Source organism: Chamaea fasciata, unplaced genomic scaffold, assembly GCF_029207755.1.
Source record: "Chamaea fasciata isolate MVZ Bird 193981 ecotype frontalis unplaced genomic scaffold, bChaFas1.0.hap1 SCAF_1, whole genome shotgun sequence".
Classification (NCBI taxonomy): Eukaryota; Metazoa; Chordata; class Aves; order Passeriformes; family Sylviidae; genus Chamaea; species Chamaea fasciata.
In genome coordinates, this window is record NW_027094086.1 from 134,995,355 (window position 1) to 135,020,324 (window position 24,970).

Consider the following 24,970-nt stretch of genomic DNA (forward strand, 5'->3'; position numbering starts at 1 on the left):
GTAGAAAGATCAGACAAGGGTTCTCAGGAACTGAAGGAACAGGAAAATATGGAAAATTTTGGTAATAAAAAAGTGAATGAGTATCTATGTTCTTTGGGCCAGTGTAGCTCTAGAAATCTGAGTTGAGAAGGGTTTCATTGGAAGGTGGTAGTGGAATTACAAATATGCAACTGGGACTTGTGCATGAATAATCCTATTAGATCCTACATACTTGACTTGATTTTAGTTCTGTTTCCCATTGTTTATTTGTTTTGAACATCTGTGAGATAAGAATGACTAGAGATTCCAAGTAAATTAAAAAAACCTCAGCAGAACCCCCCCAACAAACAAACAAAAAGCCAAACACCAAACACACCCCTCATTCCTCCAAATGAAAAAGTGGCTCATAAGCTGTCAATGTGGTTAGCTTTCACATAGGAATGTCAAATGCAAGTTGTTGGAATTTGTTTTGTTTGAGTTTTTTCAGCTTCTTTTTTGTTTTTTTTGGTTTTGTTTTTTTTTTTCCTGAAGTGTGATAACTGTCATGGACAAATGCCTAATCTGACAGATTTAGGGCTTGGTTACAGCAGATAACATCCTTCCTGGGGACGAAGTCACTAGGCTTTCTTTCTGTTGTGGAGTAGTAGTAAGCTTGGAATGGAACTTAAGTTTTTGTGTGCATAACCAATTCCCTTAAAAACAGGTAATGAACAGCCAGAGGGTGGTGGCTTGGATGTTGGTATTACTACTGAGTCATTTCAGAAATTGAAATGAATGAGCTGGAAGCATCAGTTTTTTTCTGAGCAGAACCGATTTTAAGGAGGAATAATTGTAAGGTTCTAAGTAAAGCGAACCATGGCAGCTGCTGTAAGGACTGGATGAAGAGAGGAAAGATTTAGCTAAGACTGAGAGAACAGTGTGGGAGGCAGCAGAGTTGGCAAGTAAGTGCAAACAATGAGAAGTGAAGTTCAGGTATTGCAGCATATACAGGTATATGTATATGTAGTTACCATTCACCATCCTCAACCGTCCTTGACACCTTAGCATGTTGGATTTCAATTTGGCTGTACATTGTAGCAGAAAACTGGATGGCTGGGAGGGGATACTTCAGTGCAGGAGTCAGGAAAGACATAGCTGCCAATAAAGGCAGTTACACAGGAACCAAGACAGTAGCTCTTTTTTCCTTCCAGAATAAAACACCTTTTTTCATCTGCCTTCCACTAATTTATGGAGTGTGGAAGGGAGTGGTGGTAGGGGAACAGTTTTCCTTCTGTTCTGTTGAGAGGCTTGGGGGGAGTCTAGAATTAGCTCCATCAGTCACAAGCAGGACTGATCTAGTGTTGGCCCTTCCTTGTGTAATTGGATGAGGGCTGTGTTAGAACAGCTAGTGTTTTGTTAGCTCTTTAACTGCATCTCTTCCTCATTTGTCTATGAAGCGTTATCTTAGAGTAGTAAATTTTGCATTGGAGACATATCTAGTCTATTCTGCTTTGAAGCTTTCTCATACCTCTTGAGTGATGTTTGGGAACACATTGGATGTGATTGCTTGGATTAGTGGTGGCTCCTGTTTGGTACAGTTTTAAAGAAACAAAAGCAAAAGGTATAGCTTTGGCAGTCTAGGACTGAGCTTGTTTGAATAGAATAAAAAAAATAAAGAAGAGAAAAAACCTCATCACACCCCAAGCCTCCTTCCAAATCTACCCAATAGTCCTTAAATTTGGAAGGGATTTGTTTAGTGTTGAAAGCAATGATGGATCAAAATGGCTGCTATTTCTTGTGCACAAAAATGGAGCATAACTGGAGAGAACAGATACAGTTATAATCAAATAAAGGCTGTGCAAAGCAGGTGTGGGTGAAATGATTCTGCACTTAAGAATGGCAGACTGCAGTTGCATTGTGTCCTCTGCACCTGAGAGAGAATGTTTCTATATAGTATAATGTGATTCCAATCAGATTAACTCTGTGCATTTTAGTAACTTTTTTCCTTGTAAATTGAGTGTATTTTTGTTTTTTGTTAGTTCTCTGAAAACTGTTAAGGTAATTAAAGTTATAAGTTTCATGTTTCAATTAATGCACTTCTGTCAAGAATCATACAGAATTTTGTACCTTGTGCGTTTTTTCTGTACCACAAAATTTAAGCCCCCGAACATTAGTATTTATGTTTTTTAGAGAACACACTTTGTATGTAATGCTTTAATTAAAATATTCCAAATTTTAGAAGTATTTCCTTTGAAGTACCTTTGGCTACTTACTCAATTTTAGTTGGCAGGTGAAAGTCAAAGCTTTTAAATTTTTTAAAACTGCTTCTTAGTTAGTTTTGTAATTTTTGAGTATGAATGACAGAAATTTAAGATGTCTTCGTTCATTCATTTTTTTGAAATTCTGATGTTAAGAAGATCCTTCAGAAGAGTTAAAAAATGGCTTATGGCAGCAATATTTAGTAGCTTCCAGTTGTGGCAAGAATAAAGAAGAGAAAAATAAAGCATTGAGGGCAGTTTCCCTGTTGGAACCCAAATAGTTACTGCAGTCAGGTCTCAGAGGCTGATGCAGGTAGGGAGTTCCCTCATGGGAGTAGGACGAGACATGTTGGCCCCACTCCAGCCTGTAGAAGTCATTCATTCCATGACCTTGTCAAACCGGATGTGTAAACTGAGGGCTGTGTTCCTTAGCAGTGTGAAAGAGCGAACGAGCAAACTGAACCTCAGATCATTCTGTAGTCATGAGGTCATTATCCTAAGCAGGAATAAGCTGGTGGGATGAGTGGAAGAGGACTGGCATCTGCATGACTGCCGCCACTCTGCAGCTGGGCAGTGCAGTGCCGTGGAGCTGTGGAGGCTGTGTTGGAGACTTGAGCTGCACGGCAGAGGATGTGAGTGTGTTCTGGCACTTCAGGGTCAGAGGTCAATAAATACTCTCTAAAAACCCCAACCCATGAAGGGAAGGAAGTTCATGTGAGCGTCCTCTTCGGTCTACCAGTAGTTGGATGTTCTTTCTGTGTGTCTGAGTTGTTGTTGAACTGAGCTCTCCAAAATCCAGGAGACACAAGTCCAGGAATCTGTTAGACTTGATTGCTTGAGTTCATCTCAATCTACCAGTGAAGCAAAACAGATGCCTTGTGATTAAAATTAGCAAGGCAACTTCCTTTTGAGTTTCAAAATTTGTTGCAGACAATGAAATTAAAGTCAGTCTTTCCTTGGGGGGACTGAGTGCTACTGGAAAGAATTTGAATTTTTATTTGTAATACTAGCTTTAGAATATAGCTAATTGACATATGCTGGAATGTTCTTATAATTGACATTTAAAATCTAACCAACACTGATAAAAGAAATATAAGTAAAAAATTGTAGTGGATAGAAATAAATCCACTTTACAGTTTGTGCTACTGTAAATGATCAGAGCTCGAATACAAGAAAGATGTATTCAGGTGTATTATTGTTCACTGAAATTCCTGTCTATACGTATATTCTTTTGTGTGTCTGTTAAACATGATCTTAACATGAAGCCCTTTTTCTCCTAACTCAAAAGCTTTCGTGAAGTTGATGAATGCCATACATAATGGTAAGTTATATTAGAATCTTTTTCAGAGGTTCATTTATCACAAAGGGTAGCCTTTTGTGGAAAAGCCTGATTGAAGGTCTGCATATTCTATGGATTGGGTGAAATACAGGTCTGCAGTGCGTCAATTGTTCAGTACTTGAGTGAAAACTTTTGTAGATTGTCTGCAGGAGCCTGATAGGTCAATAGTTCCTCAGTTCTCTTTTTATGATCTTTTTGTATGTGTGAAGTAAAACGATAACAGTTTTATTCCAGTTCTGAGATTCTTTTCTTTAATTTTGTGAATAGTGTTTTCTAGTCCTTCTTCTGTGCTCCATTCATAGGTGTGTTATAGTGGTGTCTACCTCAGGTATTCTCCCACTTCCCTTCCTGACTGCTTAAATTACTACAAGTAATGCATGTGAAGGTAGCCTTGTTTTGTCCATTCTTTGTTCTGACAGCCTGATGCTGCTCATTTGTGTCACTGATAACAGAACTATCAGTTTCAGAGGGAGCAGTACCGAATCTTTAATGTATGTAATGACTCTTTCCCTTTAGTATTCGGCATTGGCTTTGTACCCCTGTTTCCGTATTCATAGCCAGTGGAAATGAAATATCTTATTAAATTAGTTCAGTTTACTTTTTCAAGGATATTGTTAGTTTGTAGGAGACAATCGTAACTGTATTCGTAAGTCGCTGGAAGATTTAAAATTCTCATGAGGCTAATTTTGAAGATTATCAAGTTTATTTCTCAGTGTGATATTTAATTGGTGTCAGGTGATCTGTTAATAAAAATTGGAATTTTTTATCCATTTGTGCCAGCCACAAATAAAAGTTTTCTTAGTGCTGTGCACTTATGTTGGAAGAGCAGTGCTGTATGCATTGCTAATTGTAGTGACTTGAAATTCAGCCTATGAGAAAGAATTGAAATGTTTGAAACTTTGCATGGTCAAGTTCTTTGCATTTTAAGCTAGCAGTCATTATGGTTTTATAGAACTTTTGCTTTTCTCACTGTCAGAGCCATGAATTACACCTGTTCAGCAGATGTCTAGAGTGTTGGGTCTCTTAAATAATAAAAATTCTAATGTTACGTTAACTTTGTGTTTCATAGTCTACATGTGGTGAGAAATATTGAAATTTCTCTAGATTTGCTTTGCTTTAGTAAAATAGGTTTAGCTTTTTTTCCTTTTGATATAGGGTTTCCCTCTCACTCTCCCAGGTGTACAGTGCTCTGAACCAGCTTTGAGATGAAGGAAAGCAAGCTCACCATTTTTCTGAACAAAAATAAAACATCTGAAGGGTATCTGACAAAGTGTGCTGAATTTGGACTTGGTGAGTTTCTGCTGTTTTATAAGCAGAGCCTTTTTGCTGTTTAATGTTGAAGAGGTATAGATTGCCAAGAGGGTGCAGAATAGAAATCGATGGAATGCCATTTGTGACTTCTTTCCACATTGCACTTTTTGGTTTTTAAACTAATGGCATAGATAGTTGGAAGGGCATATATTGCCAAACAATAGTAATGCTTTATATAACTTACTGTTGTGGAACAGCATAATGGTAGCTACTTGTTTGTTTTAGAATGGTGTTTGGACAGGATTTATCTTCTAATTACCTTCTTTTGGGGTGGTGGGAAGGTGGTGATTATGTTTCATGATACTTTCTGAGGTTAAGTTTTGGTTACTTTTTTCCCCCATTATTGCTTTCCTTTCCTTCCCTCCCTCCCCCACCCCAGTATTGTAGGGCTCTTGTTTTGTCAGAGGCATATATGTGGGTGAAATCAGTGAGGGTAGATAGAAATTTTGATAATATGAACAGCAAGAAGAGATCTTGTTATGTGTGTTAATATAGGATGAAAACAAAGTATTAAAACTTGAGATAAATACTTAAATAAAGGAAGATCATTTACTCCAACAGCGTATTCAGATTATGTGTCAGGATAATGCTGAGGATTGTAAATGTCACTGTCAGTAGGAGTTTTGATGGAGTCTTGTGAGCAGCTTGTTTTTTCATTGCACGGAGTTTCAGCTGGTTGCACATCAGCAATAAGTACCAAAAAGAAACGCTCTGAGTTTTAGTTGGAGTGGAAACAAATACAAGTTTGGAGCAGAGAGGTTTATTATTAATAGTTTTGCTCTAAAGGTGGGCAAACCCTGTCATTTGAAATTTGGTGCTGACAAACTCTGAAGGAGGAAGGATAATAGCTAAAATATCGAACTGGTTTGAAAGAATCTGGTCGTAAAGAAGAGGACTAGAAAATGGAGTCATGGAAGCGGTTCCATTAAGGTGCCTGCCTTAATAGAAAGGAGTCAAGACACTTCAAGGCAGACAGTGGCACACTGCAGTTCTGCCAGTAAGAGACTTGGTACATTCAGTGCTATGTTTTGCGGTTGTATAGTCAACTTCTTATAACTCATGCTTTTTTCGAAACCTTTTTCTAAAACCCACAAAATTTGCAGTTGAGAGCTGTAAAGTTGCTACAGCTGTTCACTGTGTGATCAGTTGTATATCTCTTGGCAGTTTAAATGCATACTTTAAAAAAAACAAACTGTGAGAAGCAATTACCTGATTATTTTATGTTAGAGATAGTTGTAAATTGTGATGTTTCCTTGTTACCTTTCTGTGGTTACTTCAGTTCTTGCTTGTTCTGTCTTCTGTCTGTTTTATTTCGTACTCCTGTTGCTGTTTTTAGGTCTTTGTTATTGATTGTTCTGTCTTCAGCTAATTTTTGAGTTGCAGTGAGGAGAGTCATAATACAGAACAAACATCCATTGTGCCAGTCTCAGTGGTATGGTTGTTTCTAGAAGACAACATGTTTCCAAAGAAACTTCAGTTCTGTAGCCTTGGCCTCTCCATCAGTGCAGGCAAAATTCAGTATATATGGTATGATTTTTTTAAACAAGATAACCTAAACTGAACAATCTGTGCTGAGTGTGAATTACAACTTCTGATCTAGCCCAACTTGGGCAGAGTTTCTCAGTGTTGATAAAAAGGCATGTGCCTGTATTGAGGCATGGAGATAGTAGTCCTCTGCTAAACCATCTACATTGATAAAAACTAAGAACAAGAGAAGGGCAAATTAAAAATTCAGCCTGAAGTAGTTCTGCTATGCACATTTCAAAGTACTAAGTAATTTCTGTTTGGTTTTCGGATACTGCAGTCTTAAGTGTAACTATCTGACCATGAGGTTCTAGAATACCACTTGAAAGCTGTAACTGGTTCTAATGACAGCTATGTGTAGGCCTTCAGAAATTTGGGCAACAGCTGCCTCATCTTCTCCCTTGCCCCCTCCGTTTGAAGACATCAGCCTCAAATCACTGGAACCCAAAAGGGAGAAACTCCCATAAAAGACTGTATTATGTTCACAGTGAAGAGGAATCTAATGCTTCCAGTGACGCACCATCCAGCACTGAGGTGGATTCTGTCAGAATGGTTTGAAGCTATGCTGTGTTTTCAGAGATCTTAAGCAAACACAGTAAACTTTTCTGAAATCATTAAGAAATGTAGATCACAAGTCATGCTCCTATTCATGAATACTCATTAAGTGAACCTAAAACTACTTTGGTTTTTGTTCGTTGTATTTAAGTAACTTAGGCTTGTCTGTATTGGCTCACTGTTACAAAAGTGAACATTTTAAACTTTAAACCTTAAAAAGTTGAGATCTTTATCAATTGTTCTTACATATCTGTTTAACGTTACTTTTACAAAGATCTTTCTGTGCTGTGGCACACTTGTGGTTATGAGCATATGTGTCTCAGATATGATCACGGAGCTCTTTTATCTCAGCACTCTATTCTAGAAGAGTACTTGAAAACATTTTTACTCACGGTAGAACAAGCATGAAATTCTTAACATGTCCTATTTCATAATGCTGAACTAATTGTGAAATGTAAACAGGCAGTTATAAAGCATTTCAGAGATTATTGTGAGAAGTTAGAACATCTGAAGGAAACAAGTGAAAGGAGTTTTGTCCCTGTGTCAGCCATCTTCCACCCCCAAAAAAGACTGGACAGTTTAGCTAAGGTGTAGCTTTGCCATGAGATTTTCAACTGTTCAGAAAGGATCGGAAGATAATCATTTGGGCGAGGCTGGAAACATATTTAAGGCTAATAATTACAAAGACTGTTCCTCACACTCAGAATTCCTTCATTGTAGATTTCTAAAGGCTGGGAGAACATTTGAGGAAAGTATTACTGCATGCTTACCCTATTTTTGTACTTTTCCTTGTGGGGCTGTTATTGTTCACTGTTAGGGATGGAGATAGTGAGACAGAAAAACAGTACAGTTCTCCCTCTCTTCCTAGTCCAGTATGTCATTTAGCTGTCTTCTGGTGTCACATTCAGACCTTTTCTCTGAGAGTGAAAATTCATCTTGGGTGGGCTATGTAAAATGTGGTTTTGAGCCCTTCCACAGTAGAGGGCTGCAGTGTAAGACGTCTATCAGCTTGGATTAATTCAAAGGGGGAGCGTGACTGCTGACATGAGTGGTCATCAATGAACGTGGAATCAAGTGTAAGATACTGTTGTTCATTCTGGCAGGTGGAGCTAGCTGTTCACAGTAGACCATTCCAGACCACATGGATCTGTTCTGATCCTTCACCCCCACTCTGTTGAGCACATTTCTGATTGGTGATAGATAGCGGTACAGCCATGGAGTTTAACCATAGGGATGGGAGTAGACAGAAGAGATTACCTGAACATCATTTGCTGGCTGAGCTGCCAAGGATTTGGGGTTAATTGTAATGGAGTTTGATAGCAAACTTCAGGTCTTTGCTGTATCTGTAGGTGATATGATCATGGATTCACCATGTATATGTCATATTGCCATGCTGGATTGTGTTCCTCATCTGTGTCAAGGTTCTTGTCAAATATTTTGGTCTTCAAGTATAAATCCACTCTACAGAGTATTCTCAAAGGGAATAATTGGTACAGGCTGCCTTCAGTCAGTAGGTATGAAACAGAAACAACTGTTTTAAAACAGTTAGAAAATCAGTTCTGGAAAACGTGTACACTTGTACTTTGTATCTTCCCTCCTCCCCCCCACCCCCAGCAGTGTGCATTCTTTGGGTATTTTGAGTCTGTGGGGTTTTTTAACTTCTCCCTCACTCATGAAGAGTACTCAGAATGCCTTTTGTGAAAGGAACCCATTGACTGTTGATCTGTGACAGGCTGCTGTGCCTCCATCAAAAAAGGATGCCCAGTCATTGAAAGGGCTACAAATGCAGTTTGTTATCCAGCTGCAGATCAGTACCTTTCACCTCTAGAACTGTTGTTGCAGAGTCCTGTAGAAAGCTATCTGAAAGTGAACTCTACCACTTTCCTCATCACTAGCAGGAAAATAGTGTGATCATTTGATTCTTAGATTTCAGATTTCTTCATGAAGGAAACAGATTGACCCTAGCATCCAAATTCATTATCTTATAAATTTAAGTGAAATATTATTGCTGCCTTGGCAGTTTCAAGTGGAACTTTCTTCTCCTTTGACAACTGTTAAAAATAACCCGTTTTTATTTGCTTTCGTTTTGCATTAGATTCATTTCAGTTTGTGATCATATTACAAAATAACATAGCGGGGTACTTCTTCCACTGTTAACATTGTACTGGAATAGAACGTGTTCTTTTTTGTGTCATGGAACTTAATCAGTTTTTTGTGCATGTTTAGTTACTAATGAATGGACTGCTTCATGCAAAGATACTTCTTCATTTTGCACTGTCTAGGAAGTTGCCATGGGTTTAGGGGAGACTTTTTGAGATTACCACACAAAGTGAAGGTACTGAAAACGTGTTTATGGCTTCAGATCATGTAAAGAAGTTCTTGTTGTTATATCTCAGAATTTCCTTTTATACCTGCAATTTCTACCACGAGTTCCCTTGTGACTGTTGTCTCAACCCGGTGCCCATCTGTCCTTCCCTAAGTAGGAAGGCTTTGTAGTTCTGTGCAATTTCTCTAGGCCTGCAAGTTTACATTTGAAAAATAGCCTCTTTGGCCATATTCTTCTTATTCCTCAAGTTTTGACAAAATGCTAAGATGAGAAACCTATGACAGATATCTCAGATCATTTCCTCTTTTCAGAATTGTTGCCATAGTTTTAAATTTCTGACCTACAAAAGAAACTGTAGCTTTAGGGAGTCCATTTTTATGAGCTTCCTAAGTAAGCAGTCTAGATGTTGTCTCTCTTGATTTTGGCCCACAGTAAGCTTTAAGTCTGTTGTCCAGTTTACAGGAAAAAATATCTAAAACATGTATGTTCCTGTAATAGGAATGGATGGTGTGTGGGTACAAAAATAACCAACCAACTACTGCCTGTTTTTTCTCTCTCACTGAACTAGGCAGTCACCAGAATAAGAAGGGAATGTAAGAGAGCTGGATAATGGAGGGGGCTGTAGTACTAGAAAATAAGAAGTGAGGATTTCATAGCTAGATACAGAAATTGTGGTGGGAAAGCGTAGTATATTGATGTCATCTGTGAGATGCAACACTCTGGAAATCCAGGATTTAATCAGTTCTGTTAACTCTCCTGCTCATGGAACAACTTACTTTTGAGATTTTGAAAACCACTAAAATTGTTCTGTGTGCCACCTGGTCCATATTGGTAGTTTGGATTTCATGCTGTTTTGTTTTTCACTATTCTTGAAGTGCTTTTATGTCCCATGTTACCGAATTTGTCACTGATGGTGCATAAAGAATGCGTTTTTTCCAGTCTGCATTATCTGATGTGTTCCCTCCTCTATAGTACTACCTTTCTGTGATAACCAGGCACTTATTTGTTGGCCAGAGATACTTTTTTTTTTTTTCCAGTTACCTTTTTTGTTCAGTAGGCTTTTCAGCCAGCAGTGTAGGCTCCTGTGCATTTTCTCTGTTAGAACCTGAAGTCCACATTCTGCAGCTGTGTTAGTGGTGTCACACACAGACTTCACCTGAGCGCTGTGACGTGTCCATTTCCACCTGGAGCTGAAGAATTGTGTTCTGGTTAATGCTGAAGATTGTATTTGACCATGCTATTTATGGTGCTGGCAAATTACACAATGCCATTCATCACAAGTTACAGCTCTTTGGCTTTTCAGTAATATGGGAAGGACTTCAAGGTGGTTGGTTTGTTTTAACCATTAATGTAGTTTACGGAGATTTGCTCAGGTTTTCATTATTGTTCCTTCCTGATCCAGAAAGTGATTTAACTCTCCCCAAACCCCAAAGGACGACTTAGTATGTTAGAGACATTTCAAATGTGTATTGTCTTGGCTTTCTAATACAATATACACATAGTTTTTTATACAGGTATTTTTGAAACGTTGTGAAAATCAAGAATTTATTTGAATGTTCAGCATACAGTTCTTATTTGAATGCTGCATGCAGTACTACCTGGTTGCATGACTGGTTTCAGAAGGTGCATGTACTTTATGTGTTAAGTAAGGGATTCTAATGGAAATACTTATCCCAAAAAGAGTGTGCTGGTAGGTCATATTTGTCCTGTATTTTGCAACAGCAACAAATAGTGGTTTTAATACTACTACAGCTGGCAACAAATATTAGCTTACCTCATTCCACTGGCAAACCAGTTTGCTGCTTTTCTTTCTTTTGAAATATTCTTTTGCCTGTGATTTCATAACAATCTGCTTGTATTCCAGAATTTTATTTTTAAGAGGAAGAATAAACCTTATCATTAAAATAGAAGCAGCAGAAGCTCTGCAGTTATTAAATATGTAAGATTTTTTAAAAATTAAGAACAAAAATTCTATAATAGCTTTAAAATTTTGGAGTTGTTTTCCCTTTCTGGCAAAATATCCTTAATTTTTAGTACTTGTCTCTCACCAAAAATTTTGTTTTCTCCTCTCATTGATGTTGATGTTTTATGAGAGTGATAGTGTTTGTGGTGATGAGCTCTTACGGTTTACTCACAGGTGTTGTGATATTTCATTATTTTTATTCTTAAAAATTTATGGTTCCTGAAGCCTGATAATTCACGAGAATCTCATATTTTCAAGAAGGTTTGTATATTTAATTGTTTTACTGCTTTCAGAAAACAGTGGGTCATATCTCATCCTTTTTATTGATTTGAAATTGTTAATTAAAAGCAAATTGAAAAATCTTTTGAGAACCTGGGTTATATTTCAGTTTTTGTGGTTATGTAGTTACGTAACATTTAAGAGTAGACTCAGTAGCAAGGCTGTTTGTTAATCATGTTCATTTTGGTGCTGTGTAGGGATGAATTAGAGCAGGATCCATGAAATGTGCTGTCTAGTTAGATGATCCAGCTAGAACTGGAAAAAGGTCATGGCAAAGTGAACACTTTAAGGATCTTAACTATTAATAAGGCTGTTACTGTAGATTTTGGGGATGGTGACCAAAAAAAAACCGAGAAGGGGGAGGTGTGCTAAATGGAAAATGATATGAAGGTCAGTAGGAAAGCAGAGCAGGTATGGAATTTCTCTATGATGAAGAGACTGGGGAGAAGATAAGTCACTCACCTTGGTTAGGCAGGAAAAAAGTGTTGTCGCGATGTGTCTTCAGCTGCTTTTTCGTATCTTCTTTCTCTAGTGGGTCTGGCTGAGTCTCTCTTCCATATTTTTCTTGACAGTTAATAGAGTCAGGGAATTTAAGATGCATCAGTGTTTGCATATTATATGTGGGTTTGGATAATGTTAGTCTCCCTTGACTGCCTGTGCTCAGAGGGATATCTGGGTGGCGAGTGGTGTTTTAACATTGCGTATCTTCTTATTGTCACTGCCTTCTTCAAATCATTATTTGTATGAGTGACAAACTAGCTCCACCCTTTGCCTTCTAACTGGCATTTCAGTTCTGTTGCTTTTTTTGATCTAACCATGTTCATTCTACTTCTGTTTACTCCCTGTGGCACTCTTCCTCTAACTGCAGTTCAGTGCTACCATGCTTGATATTCCTTGGCCAGCTGACAGCTCACTTATCTAATGCACGTGGAGCCTAACGGTTTCATAGACAGGTACTACTTCTTGTCCTGGGCTTCTGGTCAGTAGGGTTTTTTTTCCCAACCTCTATAATGAACTTTACCCTGCATGTAGATGAACAGAAGTAATGGCTTCACAGAGGGGTGTGAACTCTTCCTGTTTAAATTGCTAACTTACAAGTCTGATGTTAATGTGTTTAGTCATTTATTTGTTGGCTGTTCTAGCAGAAATGTTACTCAAGCATTCGTATAGATCATGGATGGAATTATAGTTTGTGAATAAATGAAATACCACCAGTTCTATCGGCAAATCTGAGTACCTTGTCCTCAGACTTGCTGTCCCTATTTTTTTGAAAAAGTACAAGCAATCATTAGTTGCCAAAATTACAGTTTTGAACCAATGTGTGTTGTTTAGTAACATTTACTTTAAAGTTTAAAAGTATTTTTTCCATTTGTATGGTGTGTGTTCAGTTATATAGCCTGATATTTCATTCTTGACTTAACAGTAATACATTGAAAGAACAAACTCCGTTAGCAGACTCAGTTGAAGGCAGGCATTTTAGCCAAAAATTCTGCCACTGTTAATATTTGAACAGTTTGTAATGCACATAAATATTTGATTTATCAACCATGTTTTACAAAAACTTAAAAGTGAATCAATCTGTGTTCCCTCAACTGTAGAATGTTAAATGATGAGAGCACTTGTATCAATCAGCATGGTTAGAATTTCTACACAGGAACTTTCTGCATTACGTATTAAGTGATCTTGTTTGTCTTGATTAATTTTCTACTGCACATTTACATGGTTACTAGTAAACAGAGGGAGGGGGAGAGAGAAAGATGCATGTAATCGTTTTTGTAATTTTTTTCAGGTATTTTTAGCAGCAATGATGTAGCAGTATCATTTCCAAATGCAGTATCTGGCTCAGGATCTAGCACTCCCGTTTCCAGTTCTCATTTACCTCAGCAGGCTTCAGGCCACTTGCAGCAAGTGGGAGCTCTATCACCTTCAACTGCGCCTTCTATAACTACTGTTGTTGCTGCAACTCAGGTAAACTATCACAAGAGTTTAAGATAGAAAACCGTGTTACTGACCTGCTTAATTTCAATGTTAAAAGAAACAGTCATTTTTTTGAAAAATTGGTTAATAAAATTGTATTTGTTGTGAAATGTTGTAGTGGCTGGAAGTTCCCCATAGTATTACATAGCCTTAATTTGTAGAGCACATAGGTTCTTTTTTAAATGTAGTCTCAGGAAGTGTTTATTAATAATAACTATATTATGACTAATAGCATAAATGCTGTTTGCAGTTCATCAGTGTTCTAACCAGTGTTTTATCAGAACGTAAGAAAGCATTTTAAAAAGCAAAATATGTAATGTTTTCCGTGTTTTATGCGAAAATGATGGTGTCAGTTAAAGACTGGTTTGTTTGGGAGATTTAACAAATGGACAACAAGCCCTGGCAAAGAGGCGGCCAAGGCTGACATGTTGGTGACAAATGAATGTTGACATATTTGTTACAGTTTTGTATTTGAAAAGTGATGCAAATGAAGATCCATAGTTCATGTTTGATGGTGAAGGAATAAGGGAGGCATGGGAGAGGTGCAGAAGGGTGCCATAGTTGAAGTAATGAACCAGAAAAAGTACCTTTATGATAGTATTTTGTATGGATTTAAGTTGGACAAGATTACATTTATCAGGATAAGAGAGGACAAAGTTATAGTTGCAGAAAGTCACCATGATTACTCCTGAAGTATGAAGGAATACTGCAATATACATGATGATTTTATACTCCTTGTTTCTTGCATTTTTCGTTTTCTGATGGGAGTCTCTCTTACAATGAATGTATCAAATATATATATTTTTGTGTGCTTATAAGCAATGAACTTGTAATTTATCTGCAGTGATCTAAGACAGTGGATATAAACATGAAAAAATCAGGCGTAATGTGTGTGTGTGTGCAGAAGCAGGTGGATAGCAGAAATGCTGTGTGAAGACCAACACAGATTACATTTCAATAGCAAAAAACAAATTGTTCTTATAGGTGTTAGTTCATATTTTTACATCATTCTTCTGGACTGGTTGTCTAAAGAAATAAGGTGGTTTCACCCAAAATTGAATGGTACCTCTTTTGCACAAATTGATAGAAACTACTGTAAAGAAATTAATTAAAAGTCTGCTACTTTAGGAAGTTCTCTCTTTTTTTCATTTCCAAAGATCATTACACACACTAACTCACTGACAACACTTAAATTGAACAGTTTGGAGGTCAGGGGAGGGGTCGTGAAATAGTATAGTAGCAGGTTAAAAGTTTTTAAAAAAACCTAAATAAGTCAATGCCCAGTTTTCACAGAGGAGAGGTTTGCCATCTGTGTCTTGGGATGATGTGGCTTTTTGTGCAGCTCAACATATTCTTAAATGGTTTGGGGAAAAGAGGAGGAGGAAGAACGCACACCCAAGTTTGCTGATTATGCTGGGTTATGCAGTGAGCCATTACGAAGATCAGCTGTCAAAAACTGCTGAAAGACCACAGCCAGCCTGTGTTGACAAGGTGGTAAGAGGGCAAATAAAATCAATGTTGAAGGGAAAGGACAGTTTCTATTCAAAACAGATATGGTACATGCCAAAAGAGGTACAAGAAGAGCCATGGCAGTGAACAATGGCAAAGAACATCTTTGTAAGGAGTGAGTAAATAGTAAGGGACTCGTGGCCTCAAAAAGAGACGCTGAGATGGGATAAGACAAAGGTCTGTAAAATCAATTGACATGGAGAAGTTAAATAAGCAAGAGTTGTGCACCATCACTTCTTTTTGTTAACCTCTGTCAGAAAATAAACAGATTGAAAAAACAATTGGACAAAACCCATATTTTATGAGTCAGGAAGAGAAACACCATAGTATTTTTTCCCTCTTGTCACAAAAAAAGAGAAATATACCCTAGGAGATGGACCTTCTTTTACTGTTTAGTTGAACTAGAGAGCCCTCCATAGGTTAACTGCGTGAAATTCCTGTCCTTCCTTTGCCTTTGTTTCTTGTGAGTTGCCTTGGGGGCTTTTTTTTTTTTTCCTCATCCCCAAAGAAGCAAAGGAGTTGTGTGTCTTGCCTCACTACCAAACTTGTTTTCAAGTGGTCGTACATTTACTTGTCAGGATCTTTTCACAGGTACTACCATTTAAAGAGTCTTGGGTTTGAGATACACAGGGAGTTTGAAATTGTGAGTTTTGGTTGACAGCCATAAAGGTGAGCTCCTGTATTTGAATTAACAAAGTCCTCCACCGGTTCAGTGAGTCTTCTTTCAGTGCGTAAGGTCCATACTACCTTGCAGAGATTCAGCCAGGAGAGCCTAATTTAGCATGCAAATGTTCTCCCCTTGAAGCAACCCCTTTTTTTTTTCTTTTTCTTTTTTTTTTTTTTTTAATCTCTTCCCCTACCCCTCACCCCCTTCCCATTTAGCATAAATGACTGATTAGATGTCAAGGGTTAGGGTTTACCTACTTACTTCTGTGAAGTTCCATCAGAGTGCTCTCTGCTTACTGGGCTCTTGTGGATGTATTCTCAATGTTTACCCACCTCTTGACCATGGAAGTCTTCAAATAAGACTGTGCCAATTTGTTTCTTGTATAGTGTTCTGATTTAAAGAAAAGCATCATCCTAGGTTATAAGATAAGGTAAGCTTGCACCTCTACAGCAGGAAAAAAAGTACTAGTTAAAAAATTAGGTTTTACTTAAACTATTAGTTAAGAGAGCAAGTATGACCAAATCTTGTCTGCTCACTTATTCAGTCATGTTCGCAGATGTGCTATTGGAATAGTGCTAAAACTTGGAATAGCCTCAAAGGTGTGCTGCTGAGGTGCATCCTGTAAGATTTCAGCTGGTTAAGTATCCGTTGGGCGTTTGTAATACGATTTTGGGGACATCATTAATTTGTCAATTTTTCAAGGATTTTTTTTTTGCATGTCTCTTTTTTTAAAGGGTGTTAAGAAAGTCTAAAGAGAAGGTCTTGGGAAAAAAATATGTTCCCGTAGAATTAGTCTCAGAATTAGCTGATACATTCTGATTAGAATGGAATGATAGGCAGCTAAGGCAGAAAATTTTGTTCACAGCATTAAAAAGTCTTGCAGACAGTTAAAAGCAACTGCCCTAAATTAGTAATACTATTATTAAAAACTGGTATTAAATTAATACTACTCAAAATGATAAAATAACTTCTGTTATTTTTAATAACTTACAGGCCTGTATAAAACTTTAGTGATTAAAATCCCAAAGTACTGTTTTTTCCTTCAACAACTATGCAACACTGATTTTAAAGCTTAAAAAAACCCCACAACTTTAAAATTCTGGATTTTGAGTTTTCATTCTGTTGACTAGTATGATAGTTTCCATACTGTGGTTTTTGTTTGTTTGTTTGTTAAGACAAAAACACAGTATGGGCCTTGTTACAATCCCCTTTTCTGCCTCATTTTCTTTTCTCTCATGCCACTCATAATTTTTATTCCAAACTAATAAATCCAGAAGACATTATGAACTTGTGTTCTGTGCTATGCTGTGACTGGTTTGAAGTGCTGGTGTTCCTCACCAGGTGGGAACCAGTGGACTAGTAAAAATGCCACTTGCTGGAAATGCAGATTATTCTGCGTGCTTTTCTTTTTTTTTTTATAGGTCTTGGGCATAGACTCAGGTTACACTGCTTAATTCAATAAGGCTTTATTAGCTAACAATGCATTTAACAGTTGGAAAATGTAGTAAAAAGGGGATATAGTCCACACAAATATTTTCTCCTGGTTTTCCATGAATTGGTGCTCTTGACATGGTTGTGGGTACTGCCTGTTTCATATGTAACAGCAAATTGCTGTATCCCAAACTTGGGTCTTTTCTCTCAGAAGTGTCTCTTTAACTTTCATATGGGTTTTGGTATGTGCTCTGTCACTGGGAAAAATTGCTGTCTTCCATTTGGATTTTGAATATCATCTTAACTTTCCACTTTTAAGCCAAGTCATGAGTTGCACCACAAATATTTCATATGTGTTATTTCATAAATATTTCATAACTATGTGCTTCATAGTTATAACAAAAAAAGTTTGTTAGCCTGTTATGCTGTTCTGTAACAATTTGCTGTATTGCTCTTTCTGATAAGTTATTCTTAATTATTAGCATGTTCATAAAAGAAGTGGTGATCTGGGTGCCTCAGTATCTTCTGGTGTTGTACAGCAGGATTTGTTTTTATTCATTTAGTACTGTCTAATTGAATGTTTGCTACTTTGGTTGGGATTGAGATTGAAATTGCTTGAGCTGTGTGTTCTTTTTGATGACTTATTAGTGAAATTACCCTACTAGAGCTCTGTGGCCAGTTGTTTCTCGGGTCCCCAGGTGCTGAATGCAGAATCAAACTGCAGAATTGGAAGTTAAGGCTTTTGACTGGGCTTTCTTCAGTCTTTGATTGTTAAAGCCATTTAATGGTTCAGATTGTATTGCTTTCAAGAAAAAAAAAAGTATTTAAGTGTCTTGTAATCTCATTTCAATAGTGCTTTTAGTGGGAGTGGAAATGGCATGCAATGGTTTGCTTAAATACACAGTCTTTTACTCTAAAAATCTGTAGCTCATCAAATTTTGGGGTTGGTATTGTATGATCCAGTAAGGTATGATCTTTGCGTTTTAGTAATCTCAGTTCATTAAGAAATTGTAAGGATTTATTCTTATTTTGAAAATTCGGTATCAAATTTTCAATTTCATTTTTTTTATTCTACTGTGTGATGGTATCTCTGCTCTTGGTGACTGTAATAAGTACATCTTCAATTTCAAGCAGTATGACACTTACTTGTTACTAACCTCTTCTAAAGATACAATCCAGAAGATTTTCTTAGGGTGGGATTTTTTTTTTTTTTTTTGGCTGCTGCTGCTGCTAGATTTTTCTTTCTTTTCTACGTGTTTTTTTCCTCTGCAGCTTCTGTTTTATTTTCTTCCTAGATTCTCAACTCTTGCTTTATGCACTGTGCTTTCTTTACCACAGAAGCAGGTAACGAAGAGGGAAAAGGACAAGAAGTATCTGTAACAGCCGTTCTTGTGGCTTGCACAGAGATAGGGAAACTGAATAGTTGCTGTTTGTTATTCTTTACATCCAGGATTTGTTTGTGATGGCATGATAGGTCCACTTCGAGGTAGTGTAATGAACTACTGCCTCCGGGGTGCAGATGTGGTAATTGGGAAGGTAGGTGCTGCTGCTCAGTTGCAATTCTGAGTGAAAGAAGTTTGCTTTTTATCACTTCCATTGTCCCTTCCAAAGTTCCTTTGGCTTTACTTCCATTAGGAGCAGTGCAAAAGCAGCAGGGTTTTCTTTAGCATTCATATAGAGATGGTTATCCTCCTTTGTCTGATCCAGCTTCTAGGGGGAGATAAGCCTAATTTTTTTCCAGTAGATTTGGAATTATTTGTTAACAGCAGAGGAATGTGAAAGCTAAGGAATCCTGGGATCTTTTCTGAATGTAGGGCATGTGATGTTTCAGATGCATCTGCCCTGTGGTTTTTATTTTCTCATTTTCTGAATTAATCTAGTCCCTAATTTTGGATCTCTGTATTCCCCTGCTCCTTCTCCAAATTACCAGTCTACACTATTTTTGTCTTCGTGTTTTAGTGGGTTTTTTCCTTGTCATAGTTTAAGTCTGCTCATCATTTTGCATGCTATCAAGGGAACTTTCTTGTCCTTTTTATTTTATATTCTGGCACTTGTGGGAAAATAAATGAAAAGACAGGAAATAGGAACTCTATTCTTAGTTTTTGTTCCTTTCAACAGAGAAGTTAGGAACAGTTCTGGGAGCAATCTTATTTATACCTTCCACAATGGGGGTGGAATTGTGAAGGAACTTTATAGTACATCTTAAACATGTAGATATTCCTTTGCTGAAAATTCAAGTTGAGAGGGGTTTTTCCAAGTCTGATGGAGAGGGGTTTGGGACAATAAAATGCACCTACCTGATTGATGTTGCTTCCAAGTTTACAGTTCTGACCTCAAATTGTGGGTACTGCATTCTTAAATTCAGTATGGCCAAGAAAGATACACCTTTGTCCGCTTTGTTTCCCATTCTTGTTCAGAGAAACATACCCTGTTTCCTTGAAATTATGTTTTTTAAAATTTAATATTCAGCACAAAATAACCGTGAGGAAGGAAAGAAGGAAAGGTTCAGGTTAAGCATCTGAAGTTGGCTAGAGCTGGGCTGACTGCAGTGTTTTAAGGGACAGTTCTAGGCCACACTCCCTGTGGATACTCTAGAAAATGGCAGGTCTATCAGCTATCAGTGTTTAATCAAATTTTCTTTGGTGAGTGGAATAAATACATGGAAAAAAGAGCCAAACTGCCCTCAGTTCTAGGACTTGAAGGTGCAACAGATTTGACCTGCATCAGATGGTTGGCTGCTTAAGTGAGTTTCCTGCTCTGCTCCCAAAGATGCACATCTCAACCATGTATCGGTTAAGAGCTGGTGTAATACTCCTGTATGCACTTTTGGATCACAACATCTTAAAGCTAGAGACTTTGATATGACCTCAACAAACTTATTTATGCAATAAACCCTTATTTTTGCAGTGCAGAGGAATTTAGCATAATTATTTTAAACTGTACTGTACTGTAAACATGTAATCAGAGATGATTTCCAGAACTTAAGAAGAACTTTACTCTCTTTTTACATATTTTTCAGGCCATTTTCTGAAGTTTGTTCCTTAACATAGAAATCATTGAGATACTGAATGCTGTAAGAGCTCTTAGGAAGTCCAGAGTACAGATAGTATAGAATTCTACTGCATATTTGGTGGGTGCCTTGTGGTGAAACCTCTCACTTCTTAGTAATTAGTCCTTAAGGTAAAGCACAGACAGCAATTATGACAATATGTTAATATATTGCTAAATTTCTCCAAAACAAGTAAGTTAGTTCATTCTTTAACTTCAGTTTATACATTGTCATACACTGTATATTGTTGGTTTGGGGAGAGGGTGTTGTTTGTTGGGGGTTGGTGGGTTTTTTGTATTTTAGGGGATTTGTTTTGTTTTGTTTGTATTACGTTTAATATGACTGATAATTAAAAAGAGACTAATAAAACATCTGGAGATAACGATGTTACATGGTTTAAGCAGCATGCTTCCAGAAAAAGGAAATTAGATCCTGACTGTGGTACTAGGATTCTCTAATCAATAGAAATGCTGGATACATGAAAACCAATTAACATACTTAGTTACTATCAAAACACCTCTAGATGATAAAGTCTCTTGAAAGAGCCTCCTGCCCACTGGGTCAAAGGTAAAATATCAACATGCATCACAGGCTGTTTGGATGCTGAAATTATTTGGTTTTCCTCATCGTATAACTTAAAGATATGAAAGGAAATCTCAGCACATCCAGAACAAAAAGAAATCATTCTTAACAGAGTATGTTGGTCATCTTTGGGACTCATTGCTACAGGAAATTGTCAGTGCTTCTAGATTTGGAAAGTCTGCTAAATGCATCCCTCAGTATGTTGTAGACAGAGAGGTTTGATATTGTGATGTAGGCTGTCATTGCAAAACAGACACTTTCCTTCCAAATCTACTAAGTCATATTTGTGTCACACCCACTTTAATTTTAGTCTTGCAAAATGAAAAATGTGAAAGAACTGTACTAGTAAAAGTTTTCCCATCAAAATTGTCTTGTGTCTCACTTAAAAGCTGTTTTAATTTTTAGCTACTTCTGGACAAAATGGGTAAAACTCTAATTTTGTTTTCATGCACTCTTACTGAGGATTTTTGGGGTGGGGGAGGAGGAGAGTAGCAAGGAGGAAGAATTTACAGCCAGAGGGAAAATTCCTTCTAACATGTGACTCAACTGGAAGAACAAAGGAATCATAGTTGCAAGTAATCTAGTATTTAGCCCAATGAAAATCTTGTTTTCCTCTTGCTTCAGAAAGCTTGTTTTCATGTAGACTTGTGCAATGTAGAGGTAGTCTGAAAGGCGGTTGCGAGGTTTTGCACAGTGCCGCATGCTGAGACCACTGCATCAATGTTTCGCCCTAGCAATAAATGTTTTCTGCCTTCAAGCTGAAGCTTATTTAGCTTGGCTTATCTGGTGCTGCTGTAGCAACCATCAGTCTCCAGGCAACTGAGGCACATTGACCTCTTCTTTGAACTGAGTGTAGCACTACTTCAATTTAGCTGCCTGAGACAATAATAATGGCGTTGAATGTAAAAAGTGTGAAATTTTCTAGTTTGTATGCAATAGAAATAATAAAACTGTTTAGATGAAACAATATTTAGGTCTAACTTGAAAAAGATTTCAAGTATGCATGGTGTGTGTGTTGGTTGCTGAGGCAGTGGCCTTATAGGCGTTATATATATGTTGAGAATCTTGCAAGCATTTTTGCACAGCAGCAATTCTGCTGCTGAAGGTGTTTGTTTCATCACTTAAATAGCAAAGACTGTTGATATTTAGGCAGTTAAAATCTAACTTGTGAATAAGTAACTAATTCTTTATTATTACTCTTTTTGAAATCATAGATTATCTTGAAAGCAGTTACATTTCTATTAGATCCATTATTTACCATATTGGAAGTGTCTGGCTTTCTTTGGAATACTGGTATGAAGAAAATAGATTCCTCTATAGATATTCTGAGTTTGTTTCCTAATAAAGTCATTTTTTCTGCTAGTCAATGTGAGAGCGAAATTGAGATTCCTCATATTTAGATTAAAGTTCTTGGGCAAGATACTGCTTCCATGTCCATGTAGAGCACATACAGTTTAAGTGTTGTGAAGACAGATTATGGAAACGATAGAGCAACCAACTTAAGGTGAAAGGGCTTTGTGTTGAAGTGATGGCTCTGTTTGCAGTTAGGTCTGTGTAGGAATTCCAGGGTCTTATCTCTACAAAGCCTCCTTTAAAAAACAACCCAAAACCTGCAACAAAACAAAATCCCCAAACAAAAAGCCAACCAAAAAAACCCCCACCTCTTAATGAGGTAGCATTCTAGTAAGTTTTTGTTACTCTTGTTTTTTTATGTCTGGTATATAAATACATCCTGATTGGTTAAAAATTTATATTTAATTTAGTTAACATGAAAGAGAGGAGCAAAGTGGTAGTACAGTTGAGGTTGTAGTCTTTTCACATTATTGGATGATAGGCCTTCTATCCATGTGGTTTTTAATGACTTTGTGTGCCCTTGTTGTACACTGGGCAGAGGTATAAATTAGTTTCTGTAGGTGTGCCATTAATTTTTCATTTTGCCTTTCAAATCCCACTGTGTTTCCCAGTTGAACTCATTCATGCCTTTCTTGGAGAATACTTGACTGCTGGTGTTTGAATGTTAGATGGTTTCATTTAATTGAAGGATTTATTTGTATGTTTAATCAAAACAATTGATTCTCAAAGACAGTATTTGATTATTAGCTTGTACATAAGCTAGAGTCTTCATTACAACTAGAAGTTCAAAGGATTTATTTTTTGCTGCAGACAGAAGAAGTACTAGTAATGTGAATTTTGTGTCCATGAAATGATGTCACAAATACAGTTTTCCTGACAGATTTAAATAATGACAATTTGTACACTTGTATTTAATGTTCTTTTTCTTTTTGAATGAAAAGCTGCTCTTTTTGTCTAAAGACGTCATAAACTCTTTTTCTGATTTTATTTTAAGGTTTCCAACCTCCTAATTATACTTTCCAGTTAATTCTTTCATTTCAGCCAGGTGGCAAAAACATTTTTTGTGCAATTGGACCTTGATTATCTGTTCTAAAAAATTCCCAAACTTTCACGGGCTTCAGAGTGCTTGGATGGTAATGGTGGCAGTATGGGAGGGCTATCTATTCGATCTCAGATTCATTCAATTTCATAGAATGAATGTGTAAAAAACTATGGTAGATGTTAGTGTTTGATTTGATTGGTGATTGTGGTAGCAGGTGAGGTGAGGTTTGCTGTAAAAATTCACTGTGATCCCAGTCATCAGTAGTGCTGTAGGTTGTTTTAGTCAAGTGGTCAATATTGTTTGCTTTAAATTTAGTTATGGTCAGCTTGAGACAGCCAAAACATATATTAAAAAGATGTAAATCAAAGTATCAGTTTAATTAAAATATATGAATAGTAATGATCATACTACAGATTAATGTTGTTTTGTGTTGTGCTAGTTGTTTTGAAAAGTCAGATGATAATTTTTGGAAGAAATGTGGGAACCATATTTTATTGAGGGTTTTCTGTGTTGTCTTCCGTCTATGTTTCTTGGCATATAGGAAAATAAACAGGAATTTAGATTTTTGTTTTTCAATTGGAAACAAGGTCTTGATAAACATTCTGAGATATCTAAGCACATTCTATATTTGTGGTGAAAACTCTGAAGTGTTGTGTCACAGGAAGTGATACATGAGAAGGTGTGGATGTGGCAGGACTCCTCTGCATTGTCTGGTCACTCCTCACATTGTGCTGTGACCGCCCTTCTGTGGGTGTGCTTTGCCATCCCAAGGGGCAGCTGACCATTCACAGGAGGGGAGTGATGATGGGCATTGGTGGGTCCCTCACCTCTCCTAAATGCAGTTAAAGGTTGTTCCGTAAGTACTGACAGAATAAAAGGAAGTAATAACATGTTCTTCCAATTGCCTTTAATACCCAAGCAAAGGCTTTAAAAATTCTAGGATTAAAAATAATGTTTCTTCGCTTGCCCAAGTTAAGGTAGGAAACATAAGGCAAGGTTGCTTCTGCTGCTGCCTCTTGATAGGCAGCTCTTTTCTCCTCTCAAGAAAAGAAAATAATTTTTATATATGCACATTATATTTTTATTATAATTATGTGTATAGAATTAATATATTCATATTTAATCTTAATTTCAATGCAGGTTTTAATTAATTAATTGTTCCGATTAATGTTGCTTGCCATAGACCAAAATGCATCAGCTTGAGATATCTTCTAGATGAAGTGAACTGATGCTAACTCTTGATCCTGTGCTTGACTTTCCTTCCAATTTCATGAAGCTAGACATGCATAGAAAGTGTTTGTAACATCTCAGAAGGGTAGCAGGACAGCTTGCAGAAACTTTACCTTTAAATATCATCTGCATCAAAATTTTTTATATGATTTCAGTAGTAGTTGGCCGTAAGTAGTTGTTAATGGTATCTCTAATGCTCTTTATTTCTTGATTTTGTATTAGTAGGAGCTAGGGGGAGTTCTGCACTTCATATCACAACATCATTCTGTGATGAATAACCTGCTATGATTGGTAAATGGTGTGACCCCAACCACAGGAACAATGATATGTTTATATTTTAAACAGGAAGTAAAATTAACCTTTGAAATTATTTTTGACAAATAAATATTGGAGGAAATAGGCAATTAGGTAATGTGTCACTAATTGTAAAGCCGTATGATGATATAATACAAAGCTACAATATAGCAATGACAGTTTTTAAGGCAGAGGGGGAAAGGGGTGTTGATCGGATATAAACTGATTAAGAAGCTGTCTTGGAATTGGTTGTTCTGGCCATCCTTGTTGCCCTATCAGGAAAGAAAGAGAGTTCAGTAATGGTTTAACCACAATTAAATCCC

At 37.0% G+C, this 24,970-nt stretch overlaps 1 protein-coding gene across 3 annotated transcripts in view; it reads left to right on the forward strand.

The window, feature by feature from the left end:
* MLLT10 (MLLT10 histone lysine methyltransferase DOT1L cofactor) overlaps positions 1-24,970 on the forward strand; it is a 126,591-nt gene that overhangs the window by 78,733 nt on the left and 22,888 nt on the right. For all 3 annotated transcript variants that reach the window (XM_066198926.1, XM_066198934.1, XM_066198940.1), the window contains one exon: positions 13,303-13,481. In XM_066198926.1, coding sequence (XP_066055023.1) covers positions 13,303-13,481 — 179 coding nt within the window. The remainder of the gene's footprint in view (positions 1-13,302; positions 13,482-24,970) is intronic.